At 41.7% G+C, this 15,421-nt stretch overlaps 2 protein-coding genes across 3 annotated transcripts in view; one reads left to right on the top strand and one right to left on the bottom strand.

Moving 5' to 3' along the window:
- The first annotated feature begins 2,571 nt into the window (after positions 1-2,571).
- LOC129259573 (uncharacterized) lies at positions 2,572-8,298 on the top strand. The gene has a single exon (XM_054897848.2). The coding sequence runs from the start codon at positions 2,572-2,574 to the stop codon at positions 8,296-8,298; it is 5,727 nt and encodes a 1,908-aa protein (XP_054753823.2).
- An 840-nt stretch (positions 8,299-9,138) lies between these two features.
- LOC129271790 (DNA excision repair protein ERCC-6-like 2) overlaps positions 9,139-15,421 on the bottom strand; it is a 29,714-nt gene continuing 23,431 nt past the window's right edge. Inside the window, exons 22-26 of one of the 2 annotated variants that reach the window (XM_064106790.1) lie at positions 14,166-14,403; positions 13,499-13,831; positions 12,404-12,558; positions 11,248-11,387; positions 9,139-10,412 (exon numbers count right to left, since the gene is read on the bottom strand). In XM_064106790.1, coding sequence (XP_063962860.1) covers positions 9,236-10,412; positions 11,248-11,387; positions 12,404-12,558; positions 13,499-13,831; positions 14,166-14,403 — 2,043 coding nt within the window. In that variant the 3' untranslated portion in view covers positions 9,139-9,235. The remainder of the gene's footprint in view (positions 10,413-11,247; positions 11,388-12,403; positions 12,559-13,498; positions 13,832-14,165; positions 14,404-15,421) is intronic. The other variant, XM_064106791.1, reaches the window with a different exon arrangement.

Below are 15,421 nucleotides of genomic sequence, written 5' to 3'. Positions count from 1 at the left end.
CTGCTTGTAAATTGTTGTTCAACTGAACGGCTTGAATCTTTGGCAAGACAGGTGGATTTCTATATCATCAGCAAGAGCTAAATTAAGGTGATGCTCATTAATATTATAATATAATAAATAGTTAAGTATATCACACAATTTAAATGAGATGATAAGAAGTTAACTGGCATATTTTCTCAAACATTGGAAAATACAATTTTAAGCCAAAACATTGGCACATCATGTTCCAGTCATTCACAAAGTCATTCATAATTCTATAAACAGCTTTATGGAATATTCCTCAGCAGCATCATATTGAGATTGCACTAAGTTCACCTATTGCATTTGAGTTCCACTTACCACTACATTCAAATTAATGGCCAATCCAACCTTGACAATAAAATACATATGTCAAATCTAAAACACAAATTGATAAAAAGAGATGTATTGCCTGCATCTTGAAATTTTCAGACAAGTTGGAATCTAATGTTACCTTTTAATTTTTTCCCCAGAGACCTTTCAAATTATGACCTTAATATTTCATTAATATTCATTGGCATGAATTTGGTGAAATTCACTTAATTATCGTGAATGTTATTGCAATTACAGTGTGCTTAGTAGTAAATCCATTTAGCTTTTGACTTTTTGCCAATAGTCACACTTCTGGCAGCAATATTTTATGGCAACCCAAAAAATATAGGAATACATGTACCTAAATTTATTTCAATTCACATAAAATTTGAGCATTAAAATGAGTCAACAGCAATCCTCTGGGCATTTCATTTTCAACATCAGAGCGAGAATACCTTTGGTCGCACAATGTAAAGGCACTTCATACACCGTGCGGTTGTAATTGTCTATTTGGCATTCCATAATTTTATCGTCTGCGAAGATTGTAATTTTTGGCCCAAAACTGGGGCACGTTATGGCGATGGAAAAGGAATTGCATCGTTAATCGGCATATTATTTATGCCTGCCTGAGACTTTGGTAACAAGTGGCACAGTGTTTTTACGGGAATCTAAGGAACAAAGTGAATCAGCAAGCCAAAGAGTCAGCTTTGACCATAATGAAGAGACTAGATTCAATAAAGCTGTTTTGACTATTGTTTACCCAGTATGAGAACACGTGCGAGCTTTCGTTTGTTTGTCGTCGTAGTCCGGGCAGGCACAGTAAAAACACTTCCAACGTAGCGTCAAAATGGCCGCATCATCATCAACAAGCCTGATTATCAAGATGGAGCCAATAAATAGACGCTAGACATTTGAGTTGAGTTCAACATGACATTTCAGCTGGATGAACCTACGAACATACATATGTAACTACGTTTGGCGACGAGCACAGGATATACGCTAGAGATCAGCTAGAATTGCACCATAACGCATGAATCTCAGAATCTGAGTGGATGTTGATGGATTTTGATTTGGATTGTGAAACGATGTTGTGATCCAGTCATTTCTCATATGTCTCAATAGTTCGAGGTATGTAGAGCTGTGTATGGACGCTATGCAGTTTGATCTACACTAATGTTACAGTTACAATGAATTATGGTTGCAATGCAGCAGTGTCATCGATTTATTATTGAGGTGTATTATGGACGCTAAGCTGGAATCGGCCACAATCGTTATTACACACTGTTATAAAATACGTGGCTTTACCATAATTTGCACCAGCAGTTGGCATGCAGCCATAATGTAACAGGACTAAAGCCCATGTTAGCGGATCAGCCAAGCCCAAGTTCAAGACTATTCTGTGTCAGCCTCTCGTAGCAGCCCTAGCATAATTTATGAACTAGCCTAATCCAGCTGAAGTCCAGCTTGAACAACAGCCCGGGAATCGGCCCGGTCAAGCCATACAGCCCGGGAGCCAGCGTGGTTTAGTCTTGTACAGTCCAGGTCCAGCCAGGTTTGAACTTGAAGCATAAATCAAGCCAACAACATTGAATTTATAAATGAAACATTGGATCTGAACTTGATGAAATAAAAGTAGTTAGAACCAGAGCTATAATAGGCTCTGTGAAACTTCAAGACTCTTGATAACAAATTAACAGAGGTCAAGTAAAAGTTGAATTTTAATAACTATTTCATGTATAGTAGTCTATTGAAAAGTGTTTCCAATATGATTCTGCAAATACTGCATGTTTTGTTTGCAGGTAGCCAGCATTAGTTTTGTGCTCAAGTGACAAGAAAGTTAAAGGTGTAATTTCATTACAAAGTGATATTGACATCGCAGTTCAGAGTCAAGCAAGGAAGGAATATGTGGCGATGTTGAACTTTATCGCATGATCGCGTGGTCTGCATTCAAGCCCTTTTGATAAGCGAATTTTGAGGCGTGCGTAAAGGCTTTATTGGGAGATGTAAAATCAAATTACTATGGAGTATTTGTAATTGCATTAGCAAGAAGCATTTTAAGCGGTTTTACATTGATGAGGTTGGTAGGCTTAGCGCTGTAGCTTTGCTTAAATTGATGTTTGATTTCACTCTAGTTGCATGACAATTTAATTTGGTCAATTTGCTGTACAAGGTGCAAGTGCATGGTTTAGCATAAGAGGCCAGCTCCTTATTACACTTCTGTTGTGTCAAAGCCAATTAAACATGGCAGATTCAAGAAAGTCATCAAGGGAGAGGCAGCCCACGGAAAAAATGGCCGCTCTTCAGGCCTCTGAAGAATCAAAGACAGAGCGGAAGTTTTTCAAGATGTATGGCTCCCTTAAGGCCACAGTAAAGGCAGCTAGAACAATCATTAAGACAGAGACAGAAGAAGGTCCCATCAAACAACAGATATCCATACTGGAAGCTGGAGAGAGGGAATTGATGGAAACCTACGAGATTTTGAGGAGACACAAGGTCCCCATAAGAGAGGCCACCACGAGGATGGACCGTGCCAACGCAATGGTCAGAGATAGCCTCAACGCCTTGGAAGAAGTTCTGGGATCCCTAGAAGGTCCTTTTGACGCCGAGGATCGGAAGCAGATAGCGAAAGAATTCTTGAAACAAGAATATGCTTCATCGGTCTTCAGCTCAATTTTAAGCGAAATGGACCAAGGGGTTGAAACCAGCCAACTGCGTGGAGCCACACCAGTAATTGACATTGATAGCAATCCTGGACAGCCTGTAGAATCTCGTAACACACCATCACTTCTTCCTCAAGACAAAATGTACCCAGGAGTTGGAGTAAACCAACCACCTGAAGGTATTCAAGGGCAGTCAGCAGAATTTCCTGCCAAGACGTCATCTCCTTCCTTTCAAGATGAGATGGGCCCAGAGTTTAGAGTAGGCCAGCTACATGATAGTCTACCTGATTCGCATGTGGAACCTCGTGACAAGACACCACTACAGCCGCCTCAGACAACGTCGGTTGACGTCCAGGGCTTATGTAAGGCTTTAGCAGACAACATGTACCACACAAGACTTCCGATGCCAGTGCCACGCACCTTTAGTGGGGATCCGCTCGAGTTTGTAGAGTTCGACAAAGGTTTCAAGACTTTGATCGAAAACCGTGGCATACCACCAACAGAGATGCTGTATTATCTGAAGCAGTACCTGACTGGTCCGGCAAGGGAGGCCGTGGAAGGTTTCTTTTTCGGGGACTCCAAAGAGGCATATGATGGGGCATGGAGGTGCCTTCGACAGAGGTATGGTCATCCTTTTAATATCCAACAAGCGTTCCGGAAGAAGCTAAGTGCTTGGCCGAAGATAGCCTCCAAAGATGCCATAGGTCTTCAGAAGTTTGCGGACTACTTAAAGTCTTGTGATGATGCTATGCCATATGTCACTGGCCTCCAGGTGCTAAACGACTGCTATGAGAATCAAAAGATGATAGCCAAACTTCCAGACTGGCTGATTAGTAGCTGGAATAGGGTGGTATCAAATGAGTTGGAAGGCGGCAGCTATCCTTCATTTTCTAAGTTTGTGAAATTTGTTGCTAAGGAGGCAAGGATAGCCAACAATCCCATTTCTTCTCTAGGTGCCCTGAAATCTGAGGACTCTCAAAGAGAATCAAGTCCCAAGACCTTCAAGATCAAGCGAGAAGCAAGAAATAAAGGATCTGCTTTGGCTGTCAACACCAAGGAAAGTGCCAAAGGCAAGAACATCCCAAACCAAGTCAAGAAGGCTCCAAAACCTTGCTGCCTGTGTAGTGAAACTGGACACAAGTCCGAGGACTGTGACAAGTTTTTGGCCAAGCCACTTTCTGAACGCAGGAAGTTTGTTCAAGAAAATCATGTATGCTTTGGTTGCTTACAGAAGGGGCATTTTTCTAAGGCATGTAAACAAAGGCTGAAGTGTAGTACATGTGGTAAGCGCCATCCCACGGCTCTTCATGAGGAAAACCCTACAATAAGAGAGGACAATGCGCACAAGAGTGAAGGAGCTTCTAAGGACAGGGCTACGTCTTGCCAAGTCCGTTCTGGAAAACAAGCTAGCACTTCGATGATTGTACCAGTGTGGGTCGCGGCAGAACAAGCACCATCGTCAGAGATTCTGACTTACGCCCTCCTGGATACCCAGAGTGATTCATCGTTCATTCTAGATGAAGTAGCGCAAGCCCTGAATGCTAAGCAGCAACCCATACGCTTAAAGTTATCTACTATGACTTCGTCATCGAACATTGATTGCAGCGTGACCTCAAGTATCTTAGTTAGAGGTATGATGTCGCCCTCCCAGCTCAAGATAGGAAAATGCTATACGCGTGACTTCATACCGACTGATAGAGAACACATCCCAAGCAGAAGTACTGCTGAAAAGTGGACTCATCTCCAAGATGTTGCAAGAGAGATGCCAGCACTTCAGAGATGCGAAGTCGGCCTACTGATAGGCTATAATTGCCCAAGAGCTCTGACACCAAGACAAGTAGTTACTGGTAGCGATGTAGAACCATTTGCTGTTCGAACTGACCTCGGCTGGAGTATTGTTGGCTTTGCCGAAGAAGAGAATGCCATGGACTTCAGTAGCCAGTGTGGGAGGGTTTCTACTCGCGAGATACCATTTCCGAAGCCAAAGGAGATCATAGGGTTGCTTGAGGCAGATTTCGCAGAGGACAAATCGCCGGACAAAGCATGCTCTCAGAATGACCTACAATTCTTGAAACACCTTGAGACCAACATTGTACAATGCGAGGATGGTCATTTGCAGATGCCGCTGCCCTTCAAGACCCGGCCAAACCTTCCAAGCAATAAAAGGTTGGCAACCGTTCGATTCGAACACCTCCATCGAAAGCTTAAGAAGGACGAAGCATATAGAGACAACTATACAAGCTTCATGACAGATATCATTAATGGTGGCTTTGCAGAACAAGTAGAGACCAAGGCGCCGCCTGGAGAAACAAATTACATACCACATCATGGTGTGTACCATCCAATGAAGAAGAAGATGAGAATAGTGTTTGATTGTTCCGCGAAGTACGGCGGCACCTGCCTTAACGATCATCTGCTCAAGGGACCGGACATGATAAACTCATTGGTGGGAGTCCTTTGTCGGTTCAGGAAGCACAATGTAGCAGTGCTATGTGATGTTGAGAAGATGTTCTTTCAGTTTAGGGTCGCTGAGGATGACCGAGACCTCCTGCGCTTCCTGTGGTTCCAAGATAACGACATCAACAAGGAGCCAGTGGATTATCGCATGAACGTCCATCTTTTTGGTGCCGCTTCTTCGCCAGGTTGCGCCAATTATGGCTTAAAGTATCTGGCTAGACATTGCAGCAATGAATTTCCATTGGCATCTCGTTTCGTCGAGCGCAGCTTCTATGTGGATGATGGGCTGGTGAGTGTATCCAGTGAAGAGGAAGCCATTCAGTTGGCCAATGAAGCCAGACAACTTTGCAGCAAGGGTGGCTTACGTCTCCACAAGTTTGTTTCGAATTCTAAGGCAGTTCTGGAGAGTCTGCCAAAGTCTGAGCGTGCCAGTGATGTCACTGACTCAAACTTGGATTTTGAGGATCAAGTAGAGCGTGCTCTGGGGATAGTTTGGAATGTGGCCACGGATGCCTTTTGTTTCAGAATTTCCCTGAAAGAGAAACCAATGACACGGCGGGGAATTCTGTCCATAGTCGCATCCCTTTATGACCCTCTCGGATTTGTGGCTCCGGTCGTTCTCGATGGCAAGAGAATCCTTCAAGAAATGTGTCGTAGCGGGCTTGGGTGGGATGATCCAGTATCCGAGAACCTGCAATCAAGGTGGGAGCAATGGTGTAAGGAAATCCCGCAGCTAGAGGAGCTAAGAATACCTCGGTGTTATCATCCTGCTGAGTTTGGTGATCCTGTAACAGTGCAGCTACACCATTTCTCGGATGCCAGCAAGTCTGGTTATGGCCAATGCTCTTATTTGCGTCTTGTTAACCAGAAAGGAGAAGTTCACTGTTGTCTGATCTTCGGCAAATCAAGGGTTGCGCCAACCAAGGTGGTTACAATTCCCAGGTTAGAGTTGACAGCGGCAGTTGTGTCAGCTAAGGTGCACTCTATGTTGAAAGAAGAGCTAGAGTATCATGATGCCGAAGATTTCTTCTGGACAGATTCCCAAGTAGTCCTGGGATACATCCACAATGATGCGCGGAGGTTCCACACGTTTGTTGCTAATCGAGTCCAGCTAATTAGAGATAGGACTTCTCCCGACCAATGGCATTATGTCTCGACTGATCAGAACCCTGCTGACCATGCTTCCAGAGGATTGAGCGTAAGTCAGCTGGGTAGCACAAATTGGTTCCAAGGACCAAGCTTCCTCTGGGAGAAAGACTTTGCAGTAGGAAGTATCTCTCCGACACTCGCCGTTGGGGATCCGGAAGTGAGAGCAACCAACCTATCGACAACTACTCATTCGGAACCGTTGAACCTCCTCTCGCGCCTTACCAGGATCTCTAGTTGGAAGATGATGATCAAGGTATTGGCTCGTCTACGGATGGTAGTGAAGGGAGCAAGACAAGGTTCCTTAGTTCGTGAGAGAAAGGACGCAGAGCTGTTCGTTCTGCGGTTAGTTCAACAGGAAGCTTACCCTGAAGAAATCAAGGCTCTGACGTCGGACAAGACCGTTAAAACGACAAGTACCATCCATGACCTTGACCCAATAATCCTTGATGGGATCACGCGAGTGAAAGGCAGACTTGGCGAACTATCGACAGAAGTGGCTCACCCTGTTATCCTGCCCAAGCGTAGCCCTATCACTCGGGCGATTATCCGCCACTTCCATGAGGACATCAAACATCAGGGTCGAGGAATGACGCAGAATCACCTGAGAGCCAATGGATTCTGGATTGTAAACGGATCTAAAGTCGTTGCAGAGGTATTGCGAAAGTGTGTGTCATGCAGACGTCTTCGTAGGCCTCAAGAAGAGCAGAAAATGGCAAACTTGCCAAGAGATCGAGTAGAACCTTCGGCTCCTTTCACGAATGTGGGTATGGATTGTTTCGGTCCTTTCTTTGTAAGGAGAGGTCGTTCTGATATTAAGCGATATGGGCTTATATTCACATGTCTCTGTTCAAGAGGTATCCACATTGAGATGCTCGACGACATGACTACCGACGCATTCATCAATGCTCTCCGCTGTTTCATAGCAATTAGGGGAGCTGTCAGACAGATTAGGTGCGACCAAGGCAGTAACTTCGTAGGAGCAAGAAACGAGCTCCAATCTGCATTGAGAGAGATGACTTCAGACCAAGTGAATACGTACCTTGCAGACCAGCAATGTGAATTTGTCTTCAACGCCCCTCACTCAAGTCACGCAGGTGGCGTGTGGGAAAGACAGATTCGAACCGTCAGAAGTGTCTTAAGGGCTACCATAGACCTGTGTCCAGGAAGACTCACAGACTCCGCTCTTCGTACCTTGTTTTACGAAGCCATGGCAATCGTCAATAGCCGACCGTTAACAGTGACCAATATGAATGACCCAAGTGCGGATGCACCTCTCACGCCAAACCACCTCCTTACTCTGAAGAGGACGGTTCCGTTGCCCCCTCCTGGGCAATTTGTGAAGGAGGATGTGTACACGCGTAAAGCCTGGAGAAGGGTTCAGTTCTTACTGGAACAGTTCTGGTCAAGATGGCGGAAAGAGTACTTGTTGGGACTTCAAAGACGACAGAAATGGACGATGCCCAGACGGAATTTACAAGTGGGAGACATTGTATTGCTCACTGACGATGAAGCTCCGCGTATGAAATGGCCAATTGCGATGGTCGCAGAAGCCACTCCTGATGAAGATGGTCTGGTCAGACGGGTACAGGTGCGCGTTGGAACGAAAGACCTTGACAACAAAGGTCGTCCAAACAAGAAGCTTGCCGAATACTGGAGGCCGGTTCAGAAGCTCGTACTGCTTCTGGAAAAGGTACCTCCATAGAGCAGGTATGTATGTACACTTGAGATTGTTTGGAGCGGGTACAAATGTTTGACCTTGCATTTGCACATGTACTTCGTTTTCTGGTACAGTTTAAAAATTTAGGACTCAAATTCTGATCTTGTTTGCTGCGAATTTTAGATACACAGCGCTTAAATATTGTCGCAACCTTTAAGCTTGCCTTACAACCTTTGCAGTGTGTGTTATAATCTTTTACAGCACATGTTATAAACGTGCATTGTTTGAGTTCCGCATCATCACTTATGCCATTCTGGTTTGATCAAGCTATTCAATTGCCATGTTATTCGTGTTGTAGATTGCAAGTGTACCAATTTACATGCAAGAGGTGTATGGAGTGCTTGCTTAAAAATTTCCATATTATGGTCACATTATTTCACATGCACCACTTATGTAATACTAGTAAATGCATTTTCATATATATGTAAGTGTACTCATGCATGTGATTATGTTACCAGTGAAGGCAAATTTGGTGGGAGTGTAAAGGCACTTCATACACCGTGCGGTTGTAATTGTCTATTTGGCATTCCATAATTTTATCGTCTGCGAAGATTGTAATTTTTGGCCCAAAACTGGGGCACGTTATGGCGATGGAAAAGGAATTGCATCGTTAATCGGCATATTATTTATGCCTGCCTGAGACTTTGGTAACAAGTGGCACAGTGTTTTTACGGGAATCTAAGGAACAAAGTGAATCAGCAAGCCAAAGAGTCAGCTTTGACCATAATGAAGAGACTAGATTCAATAAAGCTGTTTTGACTATTGTTTACCCAGTATGAGAACACGTGCGAGCTTTCGTTTGTTTGTCGTCGTAGTCCGGGCAGGCACACACAATGCTAATTACTATACAGGATTTAATTCAAGGATATGAAGGCAAAAAAAAAACAGATCTCTGCTTTATAACCCAGCAAGTAATATGAATTCATGTGATTGCTCCAGATCCACTCTTGAATTTGGGATTGGTGACGAACAGGGATTCACTATCCTCACTCTCTTCAGATTCCTCAAAATAAGTTTGGCGCGGCAAGAATGTTTCATTGCGCTTCCACAGGTCCCCATCGCTATCATCTACAGGCACCGTTTCCATGATGACATCTGTGTCAAAGGCCGCTCGCGATTTGGTGACGACCGCTGCTCCTGGAGTTGTGTTACCCTCAGAACCTTTCCCCTTCAATACCTTCATGTAAGGATCACAGCTGTTGTCTGTAATGCTCTCTGCTTCAAACATATAGTCCAATTCACTCATGGCTGTGGCACGCTTGGCAGCATGCTTCTTTGGAGGTGGCCTTCTGCGGGGCTTCTGGGCATCAGACAGAAATATATCATCCAAGAAAGACAGGTTTTCTTGTCTCTTTGGATATGATGTTGACGAAGAACTGTCCTTTGAGCTTTCCCGTGTTGCACCTTGTTGATTTGTTTCAACTCTCTCATTTATGTGTTTCTTTTCTTCAGGTGATGATGTTACTGCCTTTCTCAGAACCTTAGATCCTTGATCAGAGGCATAGGCCTTACTGGATTTGTTATCGACCTTCCAATCATCATACCCTACATCAAACTCATCAAGGGAGTCATCATCAAACAGTTCCTGATAGACTTCATGGCTCATCATCCCACCACCCCTCCTTCCCCTTCTCCTCTCCTTCCCTCTTCCCGATGTCGCAGGTTTAGTTCTACTATTTCTCTTTTTAACGGGTGGACGTACGACTTCCATATCATCACTATCAAGGTTAAAACTATCATCACTCGATCTGCTTTCGAATTCAAGTCCGACCGCCGCCTTCCTGCGACGTCCACATGCTACTTCTGGTCTCTTTGCCTCTGTGTCCCTCCTTGCATTCCCTCGACCTCTACCCCTATTTGACGACCGATTTGACCTCTTGGCGACTTCTTTCCCAGCTTTGCTGTCTTCCAATGCCTTGTGACTCTCACGTGGTTGGGTCGGTAGTTTGATAAACTCATCAAAGTCTACACCATACTTGGATTTGTTGTATGACAGAAGAAGGTGCAGGCATCCCTCGTCAGAGAGCCCTTGGATGTGCTTCGCTAAAGCCGAGGGTTTCCTGAAGTCCAGCACTGATGCCATGTCTGCAAACTGATCTCTGAAATTCAAATGAGATAATTCAAGGACTATTTTCAAGGACTATTTAATTTGGAATTCCAAAGATATAAAATAAAAGATATAAAAACAATATTCAAACTAAAAGTAAGTATTAAACTAAGTATTTTCAAATGTTGGTTTATAATAACAAAGGGAGCTACTTTAACTTTTTTATATTACTCTTCTCCAAGCAAGCCCTGCATCACATATTCTAATAAGCCTGACAAGACAGAAGGTTCCATTTCTAAAGTCTTTGTTGAGGTCACAGGGTTCCCAGCCCATCAGGGAAATCAGGGAAACTTTTTTCCAGTCAGGGAAAAATCAGGGAATTTGATAAAAGATTGCTTAAATCAGGGAAAAATGCTTCAAATGAGGGAAAGATCAGGGAATTCCGATCAGCCCAAAAGTCCAAAGCATGGCAGTCAGTCAGACTCTGTTATGTTTTGTTTCTTATCAAAACAACATCCATTGAATGACTGGTTATGGTGGTACTAATTAGTTTAACATTGTTTTTATACTGAAAATACATGTCATTCACTGCAACAACTTAGAAACATGAGAAACTGAGAATGGGTTTAAATAATTATCAGGGAATCTTTTAAACTTCATCAGGGAAAATAAGGATTTTTTGTTGTTGAAAAGCTGGGAACCCTGGGTCATTTAAACGTTATTAAATGCCCATCTGTAGTGCTAGGCTTTGCTCCCCAGCCGTTGAATGCTAACATGCCCCAACACAACCATGCACAAAAATATGCTTGCTTGATTGACACCCTTGAAGGCTAGTCTCCTTGTATAAGTATGAACACCACGAATACAATGAAATTATCTTCAATTACCTTCTTATCCCTATTGGGGTTTGCCCAACAAGTAAAGTAGTATCACCCAATCGATGGCTAGTAGAGGATGATTGCATCCGAGACGAGGAGTTCGTCCTGTGGGCAGCTGGTTTCGGCTTTTTATTCCTTGTGATACTTTCCTGTAAAATCGAATAAATCTGATGTTAAAAAGCCAAGGATGGGTCAAATAAACAAAACAAATTCATGGCACAGATGCATAAAAAAAGCTGGTGTATAGTCTACAAACACTTTTAATAATTATCAATAAAAACTTTTATGAATCATTAATTAGAATTTTGATTATGCTAATGTATACATGATACTACGTTATTTACTACAAGCAACTAAATGAAGCTCCAACAATGACAAATTTTGGTAAAGATACTCTTTAAAGGATTCTTTGATTTATTTACCTGAAAAAAAAAAGCACAATGTATTTATATCAATTTCTTGTTTTATTTTACCATGAATTTTAAAAAACTTCTTTTTCCTACAAGAACTTTGGGGTACAACAGGTGATTGAGTGCCTGATCAGGGTAGTCTTGCTAAATCCAGGGAACAGTTTGCAGTGCTTAGAAACATTGTATGATGGGGGGACCTAAAGCTACGCACTTTGTTTCCAAACGATAAAAACTATGCCAATTTTAACATTTGAACAAATTATCTTTCACTAATTTGTAATAAATATTCTAAATATCCTTAACCAAGAAGAAAATATCACAAAACTCACTAATACAAAAATCCCGCCGTGTTTTCCGAACACCTCTTGATTTCGCCGCCCATTGTAGAAGGGGTCCTAAAGCTACGCACTCAATTTATCATGCAAAGAAATAGTATTTCCTGTGCCTCAATTTCTAGAATATGTCCGTATTATTATAGGAAAATATAAAATTCAAGTGAATATAACTCCAAAATTCCAAACATTTGCTGGTTTTCTCTGCATTCAAGGGTTTATTGCAGCCTCTGTAGAAAAATTGAATAGGGATCGTTCGTCACTCTGCAGTCACAGCTTCACACACAGAGGTAGAGTGCACATTTATTTTGCCATTGAAATTGCATGCGCGATGTAGTACTGCGTAGCTTTAGGACCCCCTACCATAAATCGCTAAATAATCCAGCATATTATTATCATTACTACATGAAATTCCTCATTTACCACATCTAGTGTTGGCACTTGACAGTATGCAGGCTCCTGGCTGAATTGTCCGATCTCAAAGACATCCCGTTGAGCCACCTTGCTGACGTGATCCTCGACATGACTCCCTCCGACCACCTTCTGATTGGAATGGACATACTCTACACCACAATTCTCTGTATAGGGAAAATTGGGGATATATTAGCGAATATAATGTACCCATCAATCCTTAAATTGGCAAAAATTCTCCCTAGGATATTGAAAATATTATAGAGTGAATTAGAAGTAAAGAATTTTTAATAGAGCTGAGCTGTAAAGCATTTCTGCTGTCAATTGCTTATGGTCGAGTGACTAGAGTGGTCTAAGGTGCTGGCTAAAGCTCTAGGCTGTACTGTCATAATGACACGAGTTCAAATCCTATTTTTGATGATTCATATTAATAATTTCTTCCGGTTTTTATTTGATAACAATGGCAATAATTCCATTGAAATTAGACCAGACAATAATGAATTTTACAATAAAGAAAGAAGCTTGACTAAATATTCACTTCGCCTCTTGGATTTACTCGCGACTGGACAAGGTAACTAATTTGGCCACAACAGGTAGGGTTTTACTAGGATAAATGCAACGAGGAAAAAAATACTTGTTTTGGTAACACACATATTGCAGGATGAATTCATTGAATAGTGTCGAATAAATGTGTTATTGTTTTAGCAGGGCCTTATTACAAGACTAGGCTTCTAAAAATGTTGCATTATGGGTAAGAAACTGGGCTAGATTTAGAAGTTGAGGACTTGAGGATGTTATGTGTACTGTATGGTTGGACCTGCTACATATTGCATGTTGTAACATCATGGAGCACATTCCTAGATCAAATTATTTAATATTGATATTTAATATTAAATGATTAGATCTCGGAATGGGATCCATAGATTTTACAACATGCAATGATGTTTGACAGGAATAATTTTTTGCAGAATTTGCATGATGAACAATAAATTTCTGGCCATCCATCCAGGATTCAACTGCCTAAACAATACAATAGCATACAACAAAGGGGAAAGAGAATACAATTCTAATCATTATTGAACAGATGAAATCCAATCAACGACTTACTAAATACATCCTCTGCTGTTTTGATGTTACCGCTATCTATCCTCACGATTCTCTTATTTCTCGCTGTCCCTCTATTCTCTTGCCTTCCTCTTTGTCCTCTCTTGGACTCTCCTCTATCTTCTTCTTCATCATCATCATTGTCATCATCAATGTAACCTCCTTCAACATCATCTTCATCTCTGGCAGTTGTCCTTGATCTACTGTGCGAGCTCTTGGTGCTTTGACCCTTGACCTTCTGAACTGGTTGTCCATCCTTTCCGATAATTGCTTTCCCACGAGTCAGTTTTCGCAGTTGGTCCCTCCATCCAACTCCTCCATTGTTATGATTATCTGCTGAATTGATTAATCATAAAAATAAAGAAGAAATAAAAGGGCTACAGAAGAAGGTGTTGTTGCATCTATATGAAATTAAACTTAAAACGGACATTATTTATGGAAAAATCCATAATCAAGCTACGTGTAAAACCCACTTTTATCCACAGCTTTCACTAAACTCAAAGTGAGTAAACTTTCCTTAATTCTTCTCAGGGAAATTACGAAGTCAACATATTCATTTTGAAAGTCAAATAATAAATTATATGAAATTTATATCTAAAAAAAAACCCTTCATAAATCTTGAATTGTACAATTTGTGGCTAGGTTTTCTTTTAACACAGTAGCTTCTCACCATTTCTGTGACAAATTGAATGTGATGACTTTGTCTTGGATGTCTTTGGAGATGTTTTCTTAGAGTCATCCATGTGGTCTTCATCCTGCATGTCAGAATGGCTGTCGGAAGCGATATCGTCTTCACCCTCATCATCGACCTCCAGTAACTGAGAAGCCATTCCATGGATATCCTCATCATCTTCCACTTCTTCACCAGAGTCTTTGAACTCATCAATATGAACATCCTCCTGAAGAAGCTGCAGTAGTCAGGTAGAAGATAATCAGAGTTTCAAGAACATACTATACAAATAATATACATTATATGACACCAAGAAAGATCCTTGTCATTTGATTGGTTGTTTGATATCGATCATTCAGCCCGTTTTACAATGACGTCATTAACCGTGCAATGTCTGATCCATTTATCGTGCAAGTTTGGATCCATATGATTTCGTCCATTGCACGCACGCACCCAGACTGCAGGCACCACTTGTGTTTGCAGCGTGCATGTTGTATGTACGCGACAATCAACAGACCGAGCTCGCGCTGCATGAACATAATTATTTTGAATCAAAATTCGTAAATTTCATATGAAAAATAATTTATTTTCAGGTGTCATATAAACCAAATGATAAATATTCTTATCATTTGAGCAATGGACAAAATATTTCAACGCCTCGTTGAATGGATCATTTCATCTGTCACCTCATGAAGTACTCTGTCCATTGCACTCATAAACATTCATTATTTGTATATTACAGAGGGCATCACTACATGTAAGAATTACACACACACACACACACACAAGGAACATATTAATTTAGAACAGTTCTTATATGCCTGAGACATAGCCAATGGGGTTTGGACTCTTTGAAAGGTAATGAATGACAATTATTCTAATGCCCCAGCAAAGTGAGGTGCATTATTTGTTTTATAAGATAGTGTTGTGGATCCTTGTTATTTGACAAACCATCCTCATCTCAAAACCACAACCAGTCATTATACTTTACTTATGACTGCTCATCACCAGTCATTAGTAAAACTATATCACAGACACAGGTAACAATTAAAGCTGACACCTAGGATTTTTAAAGTTAAAGGGCAATAACACAAAATGATCAACCTTTTTGCACGTCCGACCCCCATTTTTTTTCAAGTCGTACTTCACTTCATAGCCTGACCAAGTCATGGTCAATTAGAGAACATTACAGACTGTCAAAAGAACAAGAAATCAGAGACAAAAAATTTCATGAAGGTCCAACATACATATTTTAT

This window comes from Lytechinus pictus, chromosome 11 (assembly GCF_037042905.1).
Source record: "Lytechinus pictus isolate F3 Inbred chromosome 11, Lp3.0, whole genome shotgun sequence".
Classification (NCBI taxonomy): Eukaryota; Metazoa; Echinodermata; class Echinoidea; order Temnopleuroida; family Toxopneustidae; genus Lytechinus; species Lytechinus pictus.
The sequence above is the reverse complement of the archived record's forward strand: the minus strand, read 5'-3'. Positions and strand labels throughout refer to the sequence as shown.

Coding starts and splice junctions, on each gene's coding strand:
- LOC129259573 (XM_054897848.2), top strand. CDS start 2,572: ATGGCAGATTCAAGAAAGTCATCAAGGGAGAGGCAGCCCACGGAAAAA.